The sequence below is a fragment of the Mauremys mutica genome, chromosome 3, assembly GCF_020497125.1.
Source record: "Mauremys mutica isolate MM-2020 ecotype Southern chromosome 3, ASM2049712v1, whole genome shotgun sequence".
NCBI lineage: Eukaryota > Metazoa > Chordata > Testudines > Geoemydidae > Mauremys > Mauremys mutica.
In genome coordinates, this window is record NC_059074.1 from 24,096,391 (window position 1) to 24,117,072 (window position 20,682).

The 20,682-nt window shown below is 46.6% G+C and overlaps 1 protein-coding gene across 1 annotated transcript; it reads left to right on the forward strand.

Moving 5' to 3' along the window:
• The first annotated feature begins 11,317 nt into the window (after positions 1-11,317).
• Positions 11,318-16,269, forward strand: TTC32 (tetratricopeptide repeat domain 32). The gene is made up of 3 exons (XM_045008377.1): positions 11,318-11,626; positions 12,839-13,005; positions 15,179-16,269. The coding sequence occupies exons 1-3, from the start codon at positions 11,478-11,480 to the stop codon at positions 15,304-15,306; spliced, it is 444 nt and encodes a 147-aa protein (XP_044864312.1). The 5' UTR covers positions 11,318-11,477; the 3' UTR covers positions 15,307-16,269.
• The last annotated feature ends 4,413 nt before the right edge of the window (positions 16,270-20,682 follow it).

The following is a 20,682-nucleotide window of genomic DNA, read 5'->3' on the forward strand; positions in this document are numbered from 1 at the left end:
TAGAAAAAGATAGATTTTAAGTGATTACAAGTAATAATGCATAAAAGTCAGGATTGGTTACAAAAAGAGTAAAATGCAAGCTAATGCCTAACTTACAAGCTAAGTGAACTTAAAAGCAAAAAGATTTTCTCACCATTTGTTTACAGCAGTCTGTACTGGCTGAAAAGTTTTCCAGCCAGGACCCACCCCAACCCCAGTTCAATGATGCTTTCTTTGTCTTTTGAGCATTGTAGCTGCCGGAGTAGAAATGGGTGGGGAGAGAGGTGATTTGGAGGCCAATGCCTCTCATTCTCACACTTTGAGGATTACCCCCAACTGAGCAGGCGACAAGTAGTCTCAGGGACGTGAGGTCTGAACCATCCCTGTGATGGTATATAAATTTCTTATTCACACCTTCACCCTGCCAGAAAATGGCTGCTTAAGCAGGTGATACTCTTTTAACACCTGTCTGGGTGTTGGTCTGTTCTTTCTAAGAAACTGGTTTGGGCCTGCTTTTCTTAAACTTGGCACATATTACAGTAATGATTAAGGCTGTGTTTTAATCACAGATATTTTTGATAAAAGTCATGGACTAAACAAAAATTCACGGCCCGTCACCTATGACTTGTACTATATAACCCTAACTAAAACTTGGGCTGGGGTGCCGCAGGTACACTGCGGGGTGGTGGTGGCCTGGGGGTGTGCCGTGGGTGCCGGGGGGTAGCCTGGGACCCCCACTGGTGCTGGAAAGAAGGGTTGGCAGGGTTGGCAGTCTCCCTACCCGGCTCCATGTGGCTCCCCGGAAGCAGCCGGCATGTCCTTACCTCTCCTAGGGGGAGGGAAGGCCATGGGGGCTCCATACACTGCCCCCACCACTAGCACCAGTTCCACAGCTCCCACTGGCCGGGAACCGCAGCCAATGGGAGCTGCAGGGGTGGTGTCTATAGGCAGGGGAAGCACGCAGAGCCCCCTGGCCCATCTGCCTAGGAGCTGCAGGGACATGCCAGCTGCTTCCGGGGAGCCCCCCTGAGGTAAGCATTAAAGAGGCAATTGTAGCTCATGAGTCTCAGGCTGAGTATCACTGTTCTACTCAGATACAATTCCACTGTTCTAGGCACTACTGTAATACTAATATAAATAATCTTCCTCTGTTACACTATCACCACAGCTCAACTGGTTTTAATTTACAAGGATTTGGCGTTAAACATTCAAGCACTCCTCTTCCCACCTCTTATCCCACACTCCCACCATTGCATATGGTAGCATAGTGGTGGTAGCGTTCAGAGAGTTCAATTTCCTATTATATAGCTGCATTTTGCTCATATCATAGCACATGATTATTTAAATAGCCAGTTGAACTCTGCATACCATTGCCATCTACTGTTCATTATGTTTTATTGCATAAATTATACTTGGATTTTAAATCATGATTCATTAGCTATTTTTCAAAGGGATTGGTGAAGGATAATGTAGATCAAATTTATAAATGATTGAATAGTATGTGTGAAGGGTGGTTTTCCTAAGGCAGAAGCTGAAGGCTAGCGAAATTCATGTTAGTCAATGGCTCTCAAACTTTTTTTTACTGGTGACCCCTTTCACATAGCAAGCCTCTGAGTGCGACCCCCCCCTTATAAATTAAAAACACTTTTTTTATATATTTAATACCATTATAAATGCTGGAGGCAAAGCGGGGTTTGGGGTGGAGGATGACAGCTCGCGACCCCCAGTTTGAGAACCCCTGCTCTAGAATAAAATATAGTACAGCAGATCCCAATTTATCCAATCTAACAGGGACCCAAAACCAAATTGGATACTCAAACATTCAGGGCTTGGCTACACTTACAAGTTGCAGCGCTGGTGGAGGCTTTCCAGCGCTGCAACAACACCCCGTCCACACTTGCAGGGCACAACCAGCGCTGCAACTCCCTGGTTGCAGCGCTGGCTGAAAACCCATCCCGGCAGGGGTATAAGGAGTGCAGCGCTGGTGATCCAGCGCTGCCCAGCAGGTGTGGACACTCACCAGCGCTTTACCTGTCCTCCAGGGAATAAGTAGTTATCCCAGAATTCCTGTTCAGCCACTCTGCACATCAGTTTGCACTCTACTGCTCTTGCCTCAGGTGACCCGCCCTGTAAATGCCCCGGGAAATTTAAAAATCTCCTTCCTGTTTGCTGCAGCCAGGTGTGGAGTGCAATCAGTTTTAATCAGTTACAGGTGACCATGCCTCCATGCGGCAAACGAGCCCCAGCATGGAGCACTGGTGAATTGCAGGACCTCATAAGTGTTTGGGGTGAGGCATCTGTTCAGGCACAGCTGCGCTCCGGCCGTAGGAATTACGATATCTTTGAGCAGATATCAAGGGCCATGCTGGATCGGGGCCATGATCGGGACGCAGTACAATGCAGGGTGAAAATTAAAGAGCTGCGGAGTGCCTATTACAAAGCCCGAGAGGGGAATCGACGATCCGGAGCTGCTCCCACGACCTGCCGTTTTTACAGGGAGATGGATGAGATACTTGGGGGTGACCCCACTGCCAATCCCAGGATAACGATGGACACTTCTGAGCAGGCTGGGGGACAGGAGGAGGAGGCGGAGGAGGCGGCGGAGGCGGAGGCGTGGGGGGGGAGGAAACCGCGAGTGAAGCTCCTGGCATGGGGGAAGAAACCGCAGATTCCCTGGAGGCATGCAGCCAGGAGCTCTTCTCAAGCCAGGAGGAAAGCACCCAATCGCAGCAGCCAGCAGTTGCAGAAGGACAAGCAGAGGAGCGTGTTACCGGTAAGCGGCTTTTATTTTCTGGGTGAAATGTTTCTGGAGAGGAGGGGGGGTTATGGATGCATGCATGCCAGCCTCTAGATGTGGAATAGCCCGTTGATGTGGTCTATCACGTCGCGGTAATCTGCCTCAGTTATCTCAGCAAAAGCTTCATCCAGAGCGTGGGCAATATGCCTGCGCAGGTTTATAGGCAGAGCCACTGTGTCCCTTGTCCCAGTGACGGTGACGCGTCCGCGCCACTCTTCTGCCAGTGGTGGGGGGACCATTTCTGAACACAGGCAAGCCGCATAGGGTCCCGGGCGGAATCCACATTGCTCTAAAAGAGCCCCCCGCTGTTCCCTAGTGACTCGCAGTAGGGAAACATCTTCCAGGATTAAGTCCTGTGAAAAATGTTGGGAGACTCTTTAGTGAAGAGATAGGGAGATAAGATCACCCCTGCATCTGCATCTTCATTTCACTCAACCCCTCTAGCACTCCAGATTACCCGAAGCAACCAGCTCCCCTCTTACACCCAAGCCCCACTTCTCCCCATATAAGCACTGCTCACTCACCATGTCGTGGCTTCTGTAGTGTTATGCGTGTGGGTAAAAGAATGCTTAAATAAGAACTCACTCCCTCAGTGTAACAATTCATGTCTGGAGATAGTGGATACAATGCTGCCCGTGTTAAATGTTGTCATTTCTGTTTCTACAGTGACCTTGACTACTGGACTGCCCAGATGTTCAACATCACAGAGGCTTCAAAATTTGAGAAAAAATCCCCGAAAGAGCAAAGAAGACATGCTGAAAACTGTTCTTAATCAGTCTGCTCGAGAGAGTAAGGACTTGAAGGATTGGCGAGAGAAAGAAAGCAGGACACGCAAGAGAAATGCAGTGGCCAAGAGGAAAACCACGGAGCGGCTGCTAAGCATCCTGGAGCGCCAAGCGGAGTCTATAGAGTCACTCGTTGCCATGCAAGCAGAGCACTACCGTGCTACTCCCCCACCCGCCCCGTCCTTTGTGCCTTGTGCCCCAATGTCAGCTCAAACCACCTTTCCCCAGCATCCAGGTTCTTACCACCACCAGCTGCCTCCAACACCTGTATGTTCCCCAACCAGCCCTGATACCTACCACCACCCTTACCCTCTGCATTCAACCCCCATCACCATGCAGTATATGAACCCTGAAGTGCAGGATTCATTAAACAGCAATCCAGACAGGGCATATGCAAACTTGTGACTGTACAGTTCACCAACCCACACCCCTGCCCTCTTGTGTTCATGAAATGTTGTGTGTCTGTCTGTCTGTCAAGGAAGTTTTTTTCTTTTCAATAAAACAATTCTTGGCTTTGAAAACAGTCTTTATTATAGCAGATAGTGAAAGATACCTTAGCCCAGTAAAGAAAGAGGCACTACAAATCATATTATTATTATGGATAATAGAATAACAGTGTAAGCAGTGCAATTCACTCCCATGCAAGGCAGCAAACATTATTGTTGGCTTTCAGCCTCAAATTCTTCCCTCAAGGCATCCCTAATCCTTGTAGCCCTGTGCTGGGCCTCTCTATTAGCCCTGCTCTCTGGCTGTGCATATTCAGCCTCCAGGACTTGAACCTCGGTGGTCCATGCCTCACTGAATGTTTCACCCTTCCCTTCACAAATATTATGGAGGGTACAGCAAGCGCATATAACCGCGGGGATGCTGCTTTCCCCCAAGTCTAGCTTCCCATACAAGCAACGCCAGCGGGCTTTTAAACGCCCAAAAGCACACTCCACAGTCATTCTGCACCGGCTCAGCCTGTAGTTGAACCGGTCCTTGCTCCTGTCAAGCTTCCCTGTATAGGGTTTCATGAGCCAAGGCAGTAACGGGTACGCGGGGTCTCCAAGGATCACAGTGGGCATTTCGACATCCCCTACTGTGATCTTCCTGTCTGGGAAAAAAGTCCCTGCCTGCATCTTCCTGAACAGGCCACTGTTCCGAAAGATGCGTGCATCATGCACCTTTCCAGGCCAGCCTGTGTAAATGTCAATGAAACGCCCGCGGTGATCCACAAGCGCCTGGAGAACCATAGAGAAATACCCCTTCCGATTAACGTACTCTGATGCCAGGTGGGGGGGGGCCAGAATAGGAATATGCGTCCCATCTATCGCCCCTCCACAGTTAGGGAAACCCATGTGTGCAAAGCCATCCACAATGTCCTGCACGCTCCCCAGAGTCACGGTCTTTCTTAGCAGGATGCGATTAATTGCCTTGCAAACTTGCATCAAAACGATTCCCACGGTCGACTTTCCCACACCAAACTGGTTCCCGACCGACCGGTAGCTGTCTGGAGTTGCCAGCTTCCAGATTGCAATAGCCACTCGCTTTTCCACCGTCAGGGCAGCTCTCAATCTTGTGTCCTTGCGCCGCAGAGTGGGGGCGAGCTCAGCACACAGTCCCATGAAAGTGGCTTTTCTCATACGAAAGTTCTGCAGCCACTGCTCGTCATCCCAGACTTCCATGACGATGTGATCCCACCACTCAGTGCTTGTTTCCCGAGCCCAAAAGCGGTGTTCAACGGTGCTGAGCATTTCCGTAAATGCCGCAAGCACTTTAGTGTCACACGCGGCAGGCAAATCCATATTGATATCATCGTCGGAATCCTCACTGTCACTTTGGAGCTGAAGGAATAGCTGGACTGCCAAACGTGTTGTGCTGGTGACACTCATCAGCAGAGTCCTCAGCAGATCGGGCTCCATTTGCCACAGAAATCGCGATTCACACAGAGAGTAACAGAAAGACACTCACAATGGCGCCAAACGCTGCTGGAAAGAGTGAATGCTGGGATGTGAAGCGATGCACCACGGGGCGCTGGCAAACAGGAAGCGGAATGACCCGCACACTTCCTTCCCCTTCCCACAATACTCAGCGCCAAAACGGCGCCAAAACGGGACGAGGTGCTCTGTGGGATAGCTGCCCACAATGCACCTCTCAATACAGCGCTGGAAAGTGCTGCAAGTGTGGCCACACTGCAGCGCTGGTAGCTGTCAGTGTGGCCACACTCCAGCGCTGGCCCTTCCACAGCTGCATGACCAGCGCTGTAACTCCCAGCGCTGCAACTTGTAAGTGTAGCCAAGCCCTCAGATAATCTGGAGAGTAGGAAAGTGTGAAGCTGCAGCGCCATCTAGCAGCCACAGGAGCATTTGCCTGCTTCTGGACCTGCATGTCCTGGTTGTTTTTTGTTTCCTCTCTGATGGACCACAACCTTGTCATGGTGGAGAGGTTTGCGTGGGCTAAAGACCCTCAGAGCTACATCATCTGGAGCTTTCATACTTCTGTTAGGGTCCCCCTTGGTGAGCAGGTCTGAGACAAGGCACCTGACTAACCGTGGTCCAAACTTCACAAGACCCCACTGGTGGATTAAGCACATGTAGAGGACCTTTTAGTACTGTGCGGCTGTGAAGGCGGCTGAGGGCTGCCGCAGGAGGGAGGCCCCTGGTTGTCTTGGATCTCCTTGCCACTGGGTCAGGGTTTTCCTCCTGTCAAGTCTCCTGTGCACCGGTTTCCCCACGTTAAAAGATTTCACGCACAGTCCTCTGCCAAAGGGCTCAGAACTCTGTGGCAACAGATGAGTGGCGGTGAAGACAGGAGCCGTGATTTCTGGGAATCTTTAAAACTGCATGCAGGCGGCAGCCATGTGACGGTCGTCTTGTGCTTGGATGAGACAGAAGTGCATTTCGGCAGCAGCGGCTGTAACTGAACAGGCCTTTTTAGGATCCCCTCTGCTCACCCCAAATCGGGAGGGGGCTAGAAAAAGTGCCCCAAACGTAAGCTGTCTCATACTCTTCCGACGGGTTGGCCACATCCAGTGGGATCACTCAACTCTGCGGCCGAAACAAGAGATACAAGACAATGAATTTCACCACCTGGAATGTCCACGTCCTTATGGACTTTCAGCACAGTGAAAGACCAGAAAGAAGAACTACCCTAATTGCCAGAGAACTGGCAAGACTTAACATTGACATTGCAGCTCTTAGTGAGACCCGCTGCCGATGAGCGCCAATTAAAAGAGGATGGAGGTAGCTACACCTTCCTTTGGAAAGGAAAGCCACCTGAAGAGAGATGCATTCACGGGATTGGCTTTGCCATCAAAAATAAGACCACCAGTCAGCTTTTGGAGCTTCCCGTTGTAGGGATAAAATTTTTATTTTACTATTATCTCCCTTACACCATCTTGGATCCATTTAGCAACAACGGGGAATCCATATTGGTGGCCCTTCTTCCTCAGCTACTGTTACACCTTTGGCGCACCCTTTTTGCCCTAAGGCAGGAACCTGAGTAGGTCACCTGACCTGTAAATCTGCCCAGAAACCGTACATTATAAAAGGGTCAGCACGTCCATCAGCTGGGGCTGCCCATCTTGGAGGTAGCATGTGCTGCTGCTGCCTATCTGAGAGGCAGAGTGCTGCAGTGTGCTACTGCTTACCCTGGAGAGTAGACATTAGTACCACACATAGGGTTGTAAGGAGAGTTTCTTACCTACATGCAAAAACGAGCTGTCATCTGCCATTCTGATCCTGCCTCGGACATCCACCCATGACAAGGCAGGGAAGAAGAACTGCAAGAAGAACAAGACAGAGCTTCCATCAGCCTGTACCTGAGGTCCTGCCTTCCATCTGCCTTACCATCTGGATCAGGTCCAGAGCAAGTCCTGTTGTGTCGGTGACAGGGATAAAGCTGCAGGATATGGTAGAGACTCATTTGTCCTCTATCTAACCTACCCAACGTCAACCTTGGGAAGGAAGCTAAGCCCTTTTGTCACAGCCAGTGCCCTTTTATATTTGGTTCCCTTGTTTTCTCGGTTATAGTTTGGGAGTTCTTGTAGTTACCTACCGGTCACTTATCTGAGTTATTCTTACCCTTGTTAACTGTTGTCTGTCCAATAAATCTGTTCTTGTTTTGCACCCCATCCATTGTCAGCTTTCCCTTTGGTGGAAATAAGATCCTCATGATAGATGCGGGAGCAGGGAGACGTTCCTGAGACCTGTCCTCTGGCCAAGTATAAAATCCAGTCAACACCGTGGGGATCAACGAGCAGCTTATGATCCTTCTGCTCAAGCTCAGCAACAACCAATATGCCATAATGATCAGTGCATACGCCCCAACACTTGATGAGGAAGACAAGGAGCAGTTTTACAGTGCTCTTGATGCAGTCCTCACAGCCACATCTACGGCAGACAAAATCATCCTCCTGGGAGATTTCAGTGCCAGAGTCGGACGGGACTCCCAACTCTGGAGCGGCACAATAGGCAGACCTCGAGCAAGACAGCCAGCACAGCAGACCTCAAGGAAACTGCCCAATGACCACAAGATTCGTTAAGGTACGAAGACATCAGTTTAGTCCCGATTTTGGTTTTACCAGAGCCTGATGTTTATCACATAGTGGTGGTCACAATGCATGGACCCCATTTCATCTTTTAATTTTGCTAGGGCCAGCTTTTTTCATTTCTGTCCCCATTCCAGGGTAGCTACCTGAAGCCTGCTGTTGACCACAAATATTTATAACAGGGGACTGCACATCTTTTTTGTAGGTTTTTTACAGCTGTTTTCAATGTTTTTATTTGTTTCTGTTTGCTGGGTTTGGACTGGTTGCCACCCTGATAAGAGAGTAGGAGCATTTCAGGGCTTTGTGGCTTTTTCTGCTTTTTAAAACTTTTTTGTTTTTGTTACTTGCCCCGCTAATTTTGTGGCATGTTGTTTTAAGCATTTAACATGATTATATAACATGGTTATAGTCTGCACTATTTTACACTTTTGGGGGATTCCCTAGCTTGTGTTTTTTTGTTATGTTAGATCACGATTCCTACAGAGGACAGCTCGCTTACTTACCAGATCAGTAGTCAGGGTCACCCGTGTTGTTAGATGTTCAGCTGCATGTGTGTGTTCTTCCTGTGTGCTTCCCCAGCTCTGCACAGACAGACAGCACAGCAGACCTTGAGCAAACTGCCCAATGACCACAAGATCCATTCAGATACGAAGGCAGCAGGCCAGGTTTATTGTTGACACAGCACAGTAATAGCATCTGGCAGACTCTATGAGAATACTAAGACATGTATGCCTGTAACAATGGACACAGCTCAGTGAATGGCGGAACTTTCCATTCCCCCCCTTAGCTGAATCAAGACACTCTCAAAAATATATTTTCATGCCCTGATACAAACAAGTTACTGTCAAGGCTGATTCCCCACTCTGGCACTTCAAGTGCAGAAGGTGGGGGACCGCAATGATTTTACAAATTAATACTGGCCAGTCCAGGCTTGTAATAAACTCCCAAAGTTACAGCTTTTCTCTGACCTTGGATTGGTAGATGCTGCCACCACTCAAGTGCAGAACCCCTTTGAGAGCTCAGGAAGGCGCACTTGGGAATTTCTTCCTGTGGGGTACCCTCAAGCCCTTTCACCCCCCTCTGGGGAAGAGCTGAGAAAGAGAAAAAAGAAAATCATCTGTTGCCACCAGCTGATTAAGCAACATGTGCACAAACCTCTTAAGACACAAAAATCCAATTCTGTTCTTAAAAAAGGTAAATTTTATTTAAAAAAAAGAAAAGAAAATGCATCTGGGAACTTAGGCTATTGCTAGATTTTAAAAGAGCAGCTACAAAGATTAAGCACCAAGAATAGCTTTCTTGAGGTCCAGCTTAAAGATTTCAAGCAAAACCACCTGGAGGTAGCAGAGCGGAATCCACAAGACATAAATGAAAGGGATAAACCTAATCGTGTCTTCCTAGACATTTCCTGATTTACTTACATATCTGGGGTTTTAAATGAGTAGTTTCTAGCTATGATACTGATAGGTTTTTCATACCTGGCCCAAGCTTCTTATAGCATAGCTGTTGCCCTGTCCATCTCTCCCGGGAGAACAACAGACAGACAGACAAAAGTTTCAATTTTAAAAAGTTTTAGCCTTCCCATTAGCTCTTTTGGCCAGGTGCCCACTCACTTCCTTTTACCTATGCATAGCAGTGAGACTTTTTATAGGTAGAGCAATTAGAGAACAGCTACTGAGAGGGATTTTATAGCTACTGGCTGGCTGGGTGTCCGTAAAAGGGAGCTAACCTGCCCCTTGATTTGTCACAGTTACATACTGCCTCTCTGAAGCTATTTTCTCACCCATTCAAGAATACAAGAGTCACCGAAGAAGACATTTTGATTTTGAGGCACAGGATAATCCCATAAGAGACCCAAACAACAATTCAAAATTGAATTCTTTGTATGATATTCCAAAACTCCTCACTATACCTGAAGAAGACCTACACCAGCAATGCAGGGCACTAGAGACAGTGTTGACATATGATGACATGTGCAATATTGATGTGAGTGATTTAGGTGATGAACTGAAAGCTCTTTCAAGATACATTTCAGTAGGATCAACTCCAAAGGCTGTTCTGGAATATATGTGCACAAATAAGATGACCACCCTCTTTCCAAATGCTTTTGTTGCTCTGCGCATATTTCTAACACTTCCTATAACAGTTGCCAGTGGAGAACACAGCTTCTCCCAACTGAAGTTAAACTCCACACGCTTAGGGTGACCAGAGGGCAAGTGCAAAAAATCAGGACAGGGGGTGGGGGGTAATAGGAGGCTGTATAAGAAAAAGACCCAAAAATCGGGACTGTCCCTATAAAACTGGGACATCTGGTCACCCTATCTATGCTCCACAATGACACAGGAGAGGCTGGTTGGCCTTGCAACCATCTCAGTAGATCATGAGCTCGCCCAGACTGTGGACTTTCAGCAGAAAGCAGTTCAAATCTTTGCAACCAAGAAGGCATGGAAAGCACCACTTTATTTATACAGGTAAAAATGCCAGTGTTTACTATGCAGACAAGAAAAGTTAACTTTCAAACGCCTGAACAGCAAATGTAAGTGGTCCTTACAATTTTTAAACAAGGCATTTTAGTTTTCCTTTATTGGGGTAGGTAGCAGAGCAGCACCATGAGAGGAGTAGAACAGGAAAAAGGCAGAACTGAGACCTTTCAAAGTTTTGGCCCAAGCAAGGGGGCATCATTTGAGCTCCCTGCCTCAGGTGCCAAAATGTTGTGGGCCGTCCCTGTGGGTGGGGAAAGCGAGCAGCAGAAGGATTGGGGTGGGGAGTGAACAGGGCCAGGCCTCAGAGAAGGGGTGGGGTGGGGCAGGGCTGGGGCCGCGGAGGACAGGTGGGGCAGGACAAGGAGTTTGGTTTTGGGCGAGCAGAAAGCTGGCCCCCCATTGCCCTGGCTGGGAGGGGGATGCTGGGAATGACGGAGCGGGTCCCAGCGCTGCCTAGGGCTGGAAGGGATGTGGGAAGCGGCAAGGGGAGCCCAGCCGATGAGGCTGGTTCGAGGCGTTCAGCCCCCCCCCCTAAGCGGGACCGGTATTTCGGAGCTGGCGGGAGTGAGACGCGGGGGGGGGGGGGGGGGGGGGGTTACAGGGCGCCCCTTGGGGCAGGCCCAGGCCGGGAAGCGCCCAATGCCTGAGGCGGGGACGCAACACTGCATGGGGGCGGGGCAGAACTATAAAGCGTCCAGCTCGGTGGGGGCGCTAGGTAAGGCCCGGCCCGGGAGCCCGGCGCATTATGGGTAGCTCATTTGCTGCGCAGCCGCTCTACAGCGCAACGCGGGGCGGTGTTGTGACGTCACGTCACCGGCCCCGGAATGCGGCCGCCGTAGCGCGACCGACAGCGCCGAACCCGGGGGCGAGCGGGGCGGTTGCCGTGGTGATGTAACCCCGTCATGGAGCAGGAGCCGGCTCGCGAGACCCCGGACCTGCTGTCGGCCGCGCACGCGCAGTTCCGGGAGCAGCGGTTCGGGGCTGCGGAGGCGCTGTACAGCCGCTTCGTCGCGCAGTGCGAACGCTCCTCTGCCGGCCCCGCCCCCGCCCGGTGAGTCTCGAGCAGCTCGGGGGCGGGGCCGGCTTTTCTGCGGAGGGAGGCGGGCAGGGCAGCAGGGGGCGCAGCTCCTGCACTCGACGGAGGGGGAGGGGTGGGAGCTCTAACTCTCCGCGCGCCCAGCAGCCAATGGGATGGGCCGCGAGGCTGCGGCGGGCGGGGCGGGGCGGGTCGTCACCTGCCTTGGTCGGGGCCGGAAGCGCGCCCAGGCTGGGGCTCCGCCCCCACGCCCTGTCCGGTCCCGCCTGTGCCGCCCCCCGCCCCCCGCCCCAGGGCAGAGCCAGTGGGGGCTGCCGGGAGCCCGCCTGCCGGAGCGCCGGGCGCCCCCAGGGCGGGGGGAGTCGGGCTCTGCCCCCAGGCCCCGGACGGGGCGCAAAGCGCAAGCCGGGCGGGGCGGGGCGGGGCGGGGCGGGGCTCCAGAGCGGGGGTGTCCCTGAAAGGGGCTGTCGGGGGAGGCCTGGGGCCTGTTACACAGGAGGCCGGACTGGGTGGTCACAGTCTGCAGGCACCGGCTTCTTCCGGGCCCGGGGGTGTTCACAGCCCCCCCCCCAGCTCTGCCCCAGGGCGGGACCCCAACCCACCTCTTCCTGCCCCTGCTCCACCCCAGCCCCTGCCTGGCCACTTCCAGGCCCCTCCCCCGAGTGTGCCCGTTCCTGCTCCTCCCACCCCACCCCCCCCCACGCTGCCAAACAGCTGATCGCAGCAAACGGGAGTGGGGGGAGGGGAGGAGTTGATCAGCAGCGCCACCAGTGGACAAGTGCTGGGGTGGGGGGGGGAGGAAGCTGGATTCCGGTAGGTGCTCAGCACCCATTAATTTTTTTCCTGGGTATTTCAGTACCCACGGAGTCGGTGCCTATGTCATAGTCAGCCCTCTGGCCTGGGTATCTGTGGGCACGTCTACACTTAAAACGTTGCATTGTCGTAGCTGCAGCGCTTGAATGAAGATGCTCTACGCTGATGGGAGAGAGTTCTCCCATCAGTGTAGTCAATCCACCTCCCCGAGAGGCAGTAGTTATTTGGTGGGAGAAGCTTTCCCGCCTGTATAGAACTGTCTACAGGAGGGGTTAAGTTGGTTAACTATGTTGCTCAGGGGTGTGGATTTATCACACCCCTCAGCAATATAGTTATACTGATATAGGAATATAATGTAGACCAGACTTTTGACTCTTAAGCATTCAGTGCCAGCTCTCTCTCTCTTAAATCAAGGAAATGCCTCACCCATGATCTCGCCACTGCATTCAACAACAGGGGACAAATTAAGTACATGCGAGTTGACTTCTATGAAGCAATGGATGACTACACATCAGCCATACAAACCCAACCTGATTTTGAAGTCCCATATTATAACAGAGGATTAATACTGTACAGGCTAGGTATGGAAAAAAACATGATTCATTTTCTAATTTAGTATCTTGCATTTGCAGACTGGCTTGCACAATAGTGCCCCATTCTTGGTTGGCCCTTAAGCACTACTATGATAAACATAATACTATTAATGTGCTGCAAACTTGGACCTCTATTACTCCAATTTCATGCCAGTGGAATTACACCACTATAAAATGGTGGGAAATCAGCCCCCTTAAATCACTGTCCAAAGTAATTGCTTTAAAAATAAACAGGAAACTGGTTTTTTTAACAGGTTGGTTTATATGATATTGGGATGCTGAACAAACCAAGTGGCAGCCTTTCATAATGTAACTTGATCTGTGTAAAAAGGCCTCCAGACTAATTTGTTTCTGTTATTTGGCTTTTTATTTGTGCTGGGTAAAGTTTTGAGAATAGAGTTGTTGGCCCTGATTCTGCTGAAACAACGTTTTTTGCACCAGGGGAAATCCAATTCCTGATAGTATACCATGGTGTCTATCAGATATAAAAATGCACTTGAGTAATGTTATGTGTGAGAAACCAATAAAGGCAAGGAAATCATAAATTGAGGCTACTAGGCTGCTTTTCAGTCCTCTCGTCCATCATCCCATTTGGCCATTATCACTATATGGTGTAGCAGATGGTGTTGCAGCATTTGTTTGTAATCTTTTATTTAGGGATTGCATTAGGTGAACACCTGATAAACAAGAGCTGATTGATTTATTCTAACAACTAATGAGGTTGGGAATAATTATCACCATTTTACAGAGATTAAGGCCACAAGGAAATCAGTGGCATGCCAGGTAGAGAAACCAGATTCCCTGGATTCCTACTTTGGTGTATTAACCACAAATCCATCCTTCCCGTTATGTGATCTGTGTTTTGCAGATTGACTTGGATATAAGTATTTTGTAGATATGGCTATAAGTATTTTGTGTCATTCCAGATAGTATTAGGGGGTCAAGTGAGTGGTGAATCTTTTAAATCATAAAAAGAACAGGAGTAGTTGTGGCACCTTAGAGACTAACAAATTTATTTAAGCAATTTATAATGCTCAAATAAATTTGTTAGTCTCTAAGGTGCCACAAGTACTCTTGTTCTTTTTGTGGATACAGACTAACACAGCTGCTACTCTGAAACCTTTTAAATCATAGTGTGATGTTTTTTGAAAATTTGTCCTCTGGGATATAACTTTTTTTCTTCTTCTTCTTCGTCTTCTTCTTCAAAGCCCTGTCATAAAATGTAAGAAAACAGCACTTATTTGAGCCCTGATAGCTGAGCAGGGCACAACAGTAGCTATGACAGCATTCACATTGACTTCAGTAAGCTTTGGATCAGGCCCTAAATCATCACAACAGAATTGGCTGCTGTGATTTGGGACATTCATCAGAAAAGTAATTTGAAATCAGTTATGTGAAATTCTCTCTGTTTTGTTCTCTTTTGGGAGTTAATACAGAAATAAATGTAGAGTGAAACTTCGATAACCCACAGTCCGTCTTTCAGAATTAAATGATTTTTACCCCCTACTTAGCAAATATTTAACATTGATGTGCCGAAGACTTCATTATATTATAACATTTACTACAGTATGTTTGCTAATACATTATGAATTATATTTAAATTAAACTACATTAATGTAAAATATCATAATATGCTTTTATGTATTATCCTTGTTGTTTTGGTCAATTTACTAAGCAATTTGCAAAATTCCGTAATCTCCCAGTAAGTTTCACCATCATTCTATAGTTTCATGAGTTCTGTATCTTCGGTAAGTTTTCTGGTTTTGAAAACAATCTAAAATACTCATATGTTCCTAAAAGGAGACAAAACTACTAACAGTGATTCTGCGGATGTGCATAGTGGTATTACTGTTGCATGTTTTATAATGAAATGGCATTAGCAGAACCATTATACTTTAATATGAATAATTAGAGTACAGAGCCTGATCTTGAGAAGACGGAGAGCCTCCTGTGAAGTACTAAATGCCTTCAGCTCCCATTGTTTTCAAGTTGAGTTGATTGTGCTTAACACATTACAGGATATGCCTTAGAATTTCTAGTATATGCAATGGAGAGTTTTGTTTGGTAAAACCGTCATGAATCATTCTTCAGTTTTTGTTTGTGAAATTGCTTAGCTGCAGAAACAAGTAATGCACTTTTTTTTCTCTTTTTGTTGTCACAGGATACTATGATGAGGCTTTGAAAGATTTCAAGAAAGTTTTAGCATTAAACCCTGAGTTTGAAGATGCTTCCTTGAGTCTAAAACAGACTATTCTTGACAAAGAAGAAAAACAAAGGAGGACATATTAAAAATCCCACTAGTTCCATAAAAAATGTTTTCTTGAACACTTAGTTGACTTGAGATTTTAGTCTTTGATGAATAAAACACAAGATTGTTTACATTTAACTTATCTTGCTCTGAGGAAAAGAAATTTTCTTAGTTTTAGATAAATAATCAAAGTAGGTATGTACTATAATTGCCAAGTAAACTATAGTTTTTGAACAGCTCTGTAATTGCAGTGTTGAACAAAAGCACAATGTTAGACCTGTCTATGATGCTAGTCATTCTATGTTGCAATGCTTTATAATATATACAAAGCTGGTGGAAGTTCAGTAACTACTACTAAAGTCTGATTGTTAAAGAAATGTTTATATGTACTCTTGCACAGATTTATTTAATAAGTCTTTAGTGGAGGAAATAGACAAATTATAGCAAGTTTCAGTACTTGAAATTAGGTGTTTAGTTGAAGTAATTTCTTTAACATTGTTAAAACTGTTTTACAGTATGTTAGTAAGCTGGAATATAACATCTGCCTATTGATTTCCAATATGTCCATCATAAAGGCACTGGGCTATGGAGGGAGTATAGGATAAAGTTTATATTTTATTGTAATGATTGAGTGGATACTAAATGGATATATTGTTTTGATTTCTGTATCATCTGCAGGAAACCAGAAGGACTGTAATTGTTTGAGTTGTTATTGGCAATTTTCCTTTTGGCTTTTTTATCCGTTTATTGAAAAAATACAATTAATTTATTACATAAAACCCAGTGTGATCTAATTAGCCATAATGATAAGTGCAAACTGGTTCATCTTTTATTTCAGATTAGACTAGAGAAGCAGCAGCTCAAGTCAAGAACACTGGGTCTATTATGCCATTGTGTTGTGCACAGGAATAAAGTTCTGGTTTAAAAAAAAGTTTTTAATTTCAAGCATGGCATCAACTTTAAATGTATTCTGAATAAATAAGACCACTTTAAGGTTCCTTTTATACTGTATATTGCTTCATGGAAGATCTCACAGCTCCTTACAATACAAGGCCATGTCACTGGAATGACTTGTGAGAGTCGGTGGGAAGTCCCACAGCACTGCTTGGGTAAGTAAAGAGACTGGGGTTTAGCCCTTAAAGTGCTTTGTGTTCTATCTATAGTTACCACTTTCATTACAGAATTCACTTACAGCTCTGGGGTGAAACACTGCAACTGTTTTTAATGAGCATGACACCCTCTACACACAATTTCGTGCAACCCATCCTGCTTCCCAGACAATGGTTTTAGCCTTATGACACACCTGTTAGGTTTGGTGGCATTGTTAGCCTTTTTTTACAGGAGAAGCAGACATCCTGTGGCAATAGGGTCCAAATTTTCAAGAGTCTCAGTTTTGGTTTTCAAATGAAGATTCCTTCAGCCATTAGTTGTGTTCATTTCCCCATAAAAAGCGCGTGTTGGGGAGGAATGCTTTCTATCTACGGCACACTGACATTTCATAACTCTGACAAAAAGACTTTGGCAAATGAGGGATATTATTTTTTACGAATAGTTTATGTACCTCCGTTTAGGTGCTTGCTATTATCCCTGTCTAAGTGGAATTGAATTAAAAAGGGTTATTAGGAAGAGTAGGCAGAAAACAAAACAGTGGTCAGACAAGACAGCTCTGGACAAACAACTTCAAATAGCCAGTGACTGGGCCAATAAATAAGGAAGATGCTCTTCCCAGGCATGAGCCAGAAGTTGCACAGCTGTCTTACTAAGACCAGAGCCTACAAATCTGAAGTACCAAGCATGCCCTGGAGAAAGGAAGGGGGTGAATGGTCAGCAGCTACCAGAGAGGGTGGAGGAAAGAGAATGCAGCAGAGGTAGTTGCTCTGAGGGAGAAGGGGTAAGCTTAGGCAAGATAGGAGTACAGACCAAGATAGGAGTATTGTAACCTTTTTCAATGCTTGTTGTGTGCCAGTGGGTAAATAGACAGTGGCTGTTTGGAAGGAGCTGTTCTAAGTCACATTAGCAGCTGGTGATCACAGGCTCCCACAGGGAAGGGTCTTGCAAGTGCCTTGTGTTAAGGCGGTTGGAAGCAGGGTGGCTGCCATCTTGGGGTTCAGTCTAAAAGTGGTAGAACTTCAGAATACCACTCAGAGGTAAAGGTAGCAAAATGTGTCAGCTGAAGGGTGTATTTGTGAGGGCCTGCAAAGGAGTACAAGGCACCACTTGCTTTGCAATCATGAGTAGGGTGGGAGAACAGAGTGTTGTAGGCTGGTGCTCCAGTCTAAATAGGGTGAGCTGCAGTGTTGCTCTCTGGGAGAAGTGCAGGTAGAGTTGGAAAGACAGGCTGTCAGTTGGAAAGAGTGTCTATGGAGAGAGCAGGCGAAGAGATCACAGGATCAGCTCACCCCGGAACCATAACACAGTCCTTTCTAAATACAACGCACAGGCATTTAAAAAAAAATTGAAGAGTTCTATCATCTATGTTTTGGAAAACAAAAAAAAGGACCTTTATGATGCACTCATTCTTCCACAATTTCATTTTATATATGCTGCTATTCAGTTTTTATACTGTCTGCATCATCATTGTAGGAATGTTTCACTGAATTGGGAACAACCTTACACAGCAGTTTTTTGAGTATTTCCTTTTCTCAAAAAGATATGAGATGCCCTGGTCAATGTATTTTTTGTATGTATTTTTATATTTGTGTGTTTAGCCAATAAGTTTGAGATATCCAGATGTCTTTGGCTGCCAGTCAATCTAACCCCATCTTCTTTTTCAATCTGAAGTTATTAAACCTTGCTGTGTGGCATTTTCAGCCACTCGGGCCTGTAGAAAGGGTGTTAGGAAGACACCCTTCTCCCTGTCAGTAAACTGATGTAGCAGGATTCACATTGTAACTCTCCTTTGGTTTGAAATATTTGCTACTCCTAATCCTTTATGAATCATAAAAATAGCAGAGGACAGTAAAATTTGATTTTTAGTGTTGCCAGATGTAACTCAGAAAATCTCTCCCAACTTGTAAAATGAACACAATGTAATACACTATACAGAGGTATATGGTACTGTGGTGCTTTACACCTTTACCAGATTTAGATGTTGTCTCTGCCTGAAAATTGTAAGTTATTGTAGAATGTCTGAAGCGATCCTGGCTGCTCCCTTTAGAATGCTGGCTAAGCATTCGCCTTTCATGGTCATAGTGCTGCACCAGTAAATCCAACAGGCAGTTGCTGCTAACATGCCTGGATTGGTACAGTCTTTCTGGGCTAGGAACGTTTCAGGCATTAATAATTCACAGCTTCTCCAAGGTTTTCTACGGGCCCAAAAAAGCCTGTTTTCCCTCAGGCAGGCCAGGGTACTTTACTAGCAGACCTCCATTTAAATCTTCTCGAGGACTTGGATTATCTCAACAATGAGTAAGAATCTTCTCACCCAATGATTCTCTACCTATACATTTATAGAAGTGTTTGATTCTCCTCAGTGCTTTACAGAATGTTTTGTTCTAGTATCTGGAACAATCATTTCTTTCTCATCTCTTGTTTGATCAGAGACATGGAAAAGAGGAAGATCGTGGACCTCTGTAGGACCCTACTACACTAGTTTTTGATGTGGAGTTCCCTTTTCCCAGAAGGGAGTGAGCACTGGTGCAGCCCTCACACATTCAACTCTATTGCAGGGACTAAATAACTTCCACATTCAAAGACAGTTAGAAACAGTGATGCTGTTGCAGCTCAGCAAGCCACAGGTGTTAGAGAATCTAGGCTGTGAAATGTTTGAGTGGTAGCCATGTTGGTCTGTATCAGCAAAAACAACGAGGAGTCCTTGTGGCACCTTAGAGACTAACAAATTTATTTGGGCATAAGATTTCGTGGGCTAGAACCCACTTCATCAGATGCATGGAGTGGAAAATGCAGGTATAAATACATGAACTGATGTGAGTTGCGTTACTACTAAGTGTGAGATCAGTCTGAGACAATTCAGTTAACAGCAGGATACCAAGGGAGGAAAAATAACTTGAAAGTTGTGAAATGATACCCTAACTTCTCTTATTTTTACCTAGCTAGAGGGTAGAGAGATTTGCAATCATAGTAGATGGATTGAGAAGAATCAGTAATTCTGAATGGAGAGTCTTAGAACATTAAAGGGAAAAATGACTAAGCTTGTGACTTTTTTTGTTTTCCTCTCCCAACTGCTTTTTTAAACTCAGAAAGTGACAAAGAACTTCAGAGTTGGTGGACCTTGGAGGTAACGATTTTAACCCAAGCCTTACAGAGTGATAAATTAACAGTGTCTGTGCAGAACTATGGATACCTCAAAGATCTCTGTTCAGAGTGTAGCTATCATTAAAAAATACAAAACCAGATGTTAGGATGCATATGGAATAGGATGGAGAATAATACCATTACTTACTTGTTGAGTCTGCTCTGGAATAGTGTGTGCAACACTGGTCCTGAGTCTCAAAAATGGGGAGGGTCAGAAAAGGTCTAACCTCTTAGGATGAGACCTTCGCAGAAGGCAGCTTATCCCACATCTGCCTGCTAGGAGATTTTCTGCATTTTCCTTGGGAAAAGTTAGTGCTGGCCAGTGTTGGTGATCATACTAGGTGGACCCTGGTTTGACACAGTTTGGCAATTCCTCTCTTTCTAAACATGGCTGCTTTTATCACACACAGTTTTTTCATTAGGGCAGCACTCTTGTGCTGGGGTCCACTATCGCAGTCAACCATTCAGAACTCAACATCCGCATGGGAAAAGCCCCCACAACAATGTCTGAACTGAACAAGCGGGTATGGCAAAACAACAGACTGACAGAACACACAAAGATCTGTGTGTATTGTGCAGCTATTATCAGCACACTTTTGTTTGGGAGCGAGACAGACTTTATATGCTCATCAGGAAAAGAGGCTCAACAGCTTTCATATGCGTTGCCATCGTCGAATCTTCAGAATCTCCTGGAGGGATACAGTCACCAACACTGAGGAGCTCAAATGGGCCAGCATACTCAGCATGCAAACACCCCTCAAACAGAGGCGCCTCTGCTGACTTAACTATGTGTCCTGAATGAATGATGGGCACATCCCAAAGGACATCCTCTATGGCGAATTGGCATCTAGAAAAAGACCCAGAGGACGCCCAAAATTGCATTTCAAGGATGGGTGCAGGTGAGACCTCAAAGAAATGGACATGGATGTGGACAAATGGGAAGTTTGCACTCAGGACTGCAGCCTTTGGAAACAAGAACGTAACAAAGGGCTCTGGAGTTACACAAGGAAGCAGTCCAGCTTAGCAGAGGAGAAAAGAGCTTGCAGAAGGCAGAGCCCAAAGGGTTGAAACATCACCTTTAAATGTGACAGTTGCGGCAGAGATTGTCTCTCTTGAGTGGGTCTCTTCAGCCACATTCACGGCTGCCATAAAACCAACTAAGT

What these genes read in the sequence shown, in the direction of transcription:
- TTC32 (XM_045008377.1), top strand. Translation starts at nt 11,478, where the DNA reads ATGGAGCAGGAGCCGGCTCGCGAGACCCCGGACCTGCTGTCGGCCGCG. An exon ending in GCCGGCCCCGCCCCCGCCCG is followed by an intron (nt 11,627 to 12,838) that starts GTGAGTCTCGAG and finishes TCTTAAATCAAG; the next exon opens with GAAATGCCTCACCCATGATC. An exon ending in ATTAATACTGTACAGGCTAG is followed by an intron (nt 13,006 to 15,178) that starts GTATGGAAAAAA and finishes TTGTTGTCACAG; the next exon opens with GATACTATGATGAGGCTTTG.